At 37.3% G+C, this 3419-nt stretch overlaps 1 protein-coding gene across 1 annotated transcript; it reads right to left on the reverse strand.

Annotated features, from left to right (window-relative positions):
* Nucleotides 1-616: 616 nt before the first annotated feature.
* On the reverse strand, nt 617-3033 carry LOC104887145 (cytosolic sulfotransferase 13-like). The gene has a single exon (XM_057392443.1). The coding sequence runs from the start codon at nt 1789-1791 to the stop codon at nt 715-717; it is 1077 nt and encodes a 358-aa protein (XP_057248426.1). The 5' UTR covers nt 1792-3033; the 3' UTR covers nt 617-714.
* Between the last annotated feature and the right edge of the window lie 386 nt (nt 3034-3419).

Below are 3419 nucleotides of genomic sequence, written 5' to 3' on the forward strand. Positions count from 1 at the left end.
ATAAAACGTTTGGGGGTTCATTTCAAAAAAAAAAACAAAAGGGGGATTGTTTTAAAAATCACCAAACGTAAGGGTGTTTTAACCAAAAAATCCTACTACTAATGATAAACGTTTAGTTGTCCGCAATTATTTTTGCTACCTTGGGGGGCCGTGCGCGATAGCCCGCGGTCCAACCACTAGTACAAAGAAAAGAGAGGTCTCATAAAAACAGGCAGATGTACAACAACTTTTCATTTTCTAGATTTTTACCCGTATGTTCTTAATAAATTATATACTTTTATAGATATCTGACATATCCTTTGAAAAAAAAAAATAATTCAAGTATCCAACAATTTTCATAGTTTCAGTTAGTGACTTTAGTAAAAGGTTCATAATTTTCGTCCATAAAAAAATTGGGGCATTGCCTGCTCAAGAACTCCCTAAAACCAGTGAACAATTGAAAGGAGATCACAAATTCACAAGAATTGAAAATATGCTTAATTAAACAATGTCACTTTATTGAGACTTAAAAGCAAAAATAACATTTCACAATACTACAATAATTAGTAGTACAACTACTAGTATAACTTCCAACAACAACAACAGCAACAGCAACAGCACGCAACAGCAACAGCAGCAGCAGCAGCAACAACAACAACAACAGCAGCAGCAGCAGCAACAACAACAACAACAACAACAACAACAACAACAGTAACAACAACAACAGCAACAGTGTTACAGGTTGGGTTGATAGTATGTAGAAGAAAAACCAGCCTTACTAACATTTTGTTGCATTTCATCAAATCGCTTAGCCATCAAAGGAGTCAAGTAATTGATCCAATCTCCAACCTCACCTTTTCGAAACAAAGCTTTGTTTTTAACTAAAGGATCAAGCTTACCACTTTTATTGACCTCCATTTCCTTCAAACTTTTAAGGCTACAAACTTCTATGATCTCATCTATAATGTTCCCTTTTTCTTCTTCCTCTGAAAATGGATAGCCCACAAATTTAGCCAACTTTTTCAGATGATATTTTGGGTCATTCTTCAGCCCTTCATATTCTAAAAACAATACCTTTTCTGGGTTTTCTACACTCTTCTTCCAATACCCAATCACATGATCATCATAAGGACCAAATGGAAATATCCCCTTACAATATTTATCTAAATGTTCCTCCATCATTTCTATATTTGGTTTAGTATTATCCTTACTTGTTTCAAATTCCAAGAAAAAATGCCATAATGAAACAAAAGTGTCTAAAGGATTTCGACAAATATAAACAATTCGAGATTTTGAGGTTTGAATGGATTTTGGCAATGATATATATGGTAAGTGGCTAGCGAATATTCTAGGTAACGATACTTCGGTTAAGTGATTTGATTCCGTTTCTGAAAACCCATCGATATAATTCATGCTACGTACATTTGGTTGTAGGTTTTCTAGGTTGTTTTTAGTGTTTTGGTTATATTGAAATTCGAGATGGAGGACGAGTTCATGGGGATTTTTAGTGTGGAAAGGGTGTTGAGAAATATCATTAGATAATTTTTTACGATTGACAATTGTAAAAAGGAGAGATTTTAACCATGTTGTACCAGTTTTGGGTACGCTAGTTAAAATAATATCATTATCATGAGCTTGAAAATGAGTTTGGAATGAGATTACTCCTTTCAAAAGAAGACTTGAACACCAAAAACTTTGGTGAAATTGAATTGGAATACCAAACCATGTTTGTTTTAGAAGGGAGATGAGTTCAGCTGGCTGTTGCAACTCGTTTTCCATTCGATCTTCATCTTGAGATTTTGAAGCTGCCATTGAGATGAACGATATGGGGATTTGTACGTACTACTAATGGAGAATTGGAGATTACTATGAAGACATATGGGCGTGTAATGTGGACTTGTATATAAAGGTGGCCATGGGCCGGGCTGGCCCGTGGGCTGCCCGAGCCCGGCCCGTTTTCGGCCCGGCCCGGCCCGAGCCCGCTATGGGCCCGGCCCGGCCCGCTGGCCGTAACATGGGCCGTGGGCCTTGCACGTTTGGGGATTTTAGATTTCGGCCCGGGCCCGGCACGAGCCCGTGGGCCTTGCAATTTTTTTTTTTTCAAAAACTGTGATTTTTGGACCAAGCCCGCGGTGAGCACGAGCCCGGCCCGCCAGGCCCGTGGGCCGGGCCGGGCCATGGACAAGTTTCCCATAATTTCAGCCCGGCCCGGCACGGCACGAGTTTCATGGGCCACGGGCCTGGCCCGGCCCGTATTCCACTTCAGCCCGCGGGCCTGGCCCGTGGTCAGGCCCAGCACGGCCCATGGCCAGCTCTACTTGTATATAGTACTACCAATCTATCACTATATAGCACTATGAGCCTGTTTTTTGTTCGACATAGAACAACTGAACTGAACTGAACTGATTGTAACTGAACCGAACTGATTGCAATTATACTGTACTGAACTGAAATGAATTAAATTATAACTAATAAAAATGATAATTGAAGTTGAACTGAACTGAACTGATTGCAACCAAACTGAAGTGAAAATAAGTTAGGGAGAACAGACCATCCCTCTATTTTCTTTATCATTCTCACATTCTTATGCGTGTCTCCCAATCCACCTCTTTGATCTTAAACATCTATCATTATATACTAATAAAAATTATAACGATTGAATATATTAATTAACACGAATTAAACAAGACCATATATGACTATAATTTTTTATATAAATTGAGAAAATTCTGCAAGTACCAAAAGTATCAAGATTTTAATTGACAAAAATTAAAAAAAAAAACAAAAAAAACAAAGAGAGTAACAATTAACATTTACGAGCTTTGATTGACAAGCTAAGTATACAACCAGGAACCACCACAGTCCACAAACGTCGCTATCTTTTTTTTCTGGCAGGATCGCTATCTTTTATTAGCTCTTCATTTGCCATGTTTTATTGTTTATCACGTCAAGTTTTTGGCACTCTAGCTCATTCTGGCAGTTTCCACATGGTCTAAATAGTCTACGTCATTATCATCGATTTGAACCTCCAACCATGAACCACCACAGTCCACAAGAGTAATGATATGCCGATATCCGATATGGGCCAATATCATAGTATTTATGTAATTTTTATGATAAAAGTAATGTTAAAAAATTATAATTTCATTTTTTTTTGGAGCTTATTAGTTGAAATCTTATATCATGTCAGTTAGTTATTAAATCATATATGGACTACATCTAATCATATCAAGTATCCGATATGGAAAAAGTTGTCTCGTATCGGATATGGGCAAATACTTTCTCCAATCCACAAATATAGATATATTTTTTAGCTCTTCATTTGGCATGTTTAATTGTTTATCACGTCAAGTTTTTGTACTTTGTACTGCTTTCGTGCTTTCATATGAATAATTTTTTTTTATAATTGCTACATCGTTTAGTAGTCTGCGTCAATATCA

This window comes from Beta vulgaris, chromosome 2 (genome assembly GCF_026745355.1).
Source record: "Beta vulgaris subsp. vulgaris cultivar EL10 chromosome 2, EL10.2, whole genome shotgun sequence".
NCBI classification, from domain to species: Eukaryota; Viridiplantae; Streptophyta; class Magnoliopsida; order Caryophyllales; family Amaranthaceae; genus Beta; species Beta vulgaris.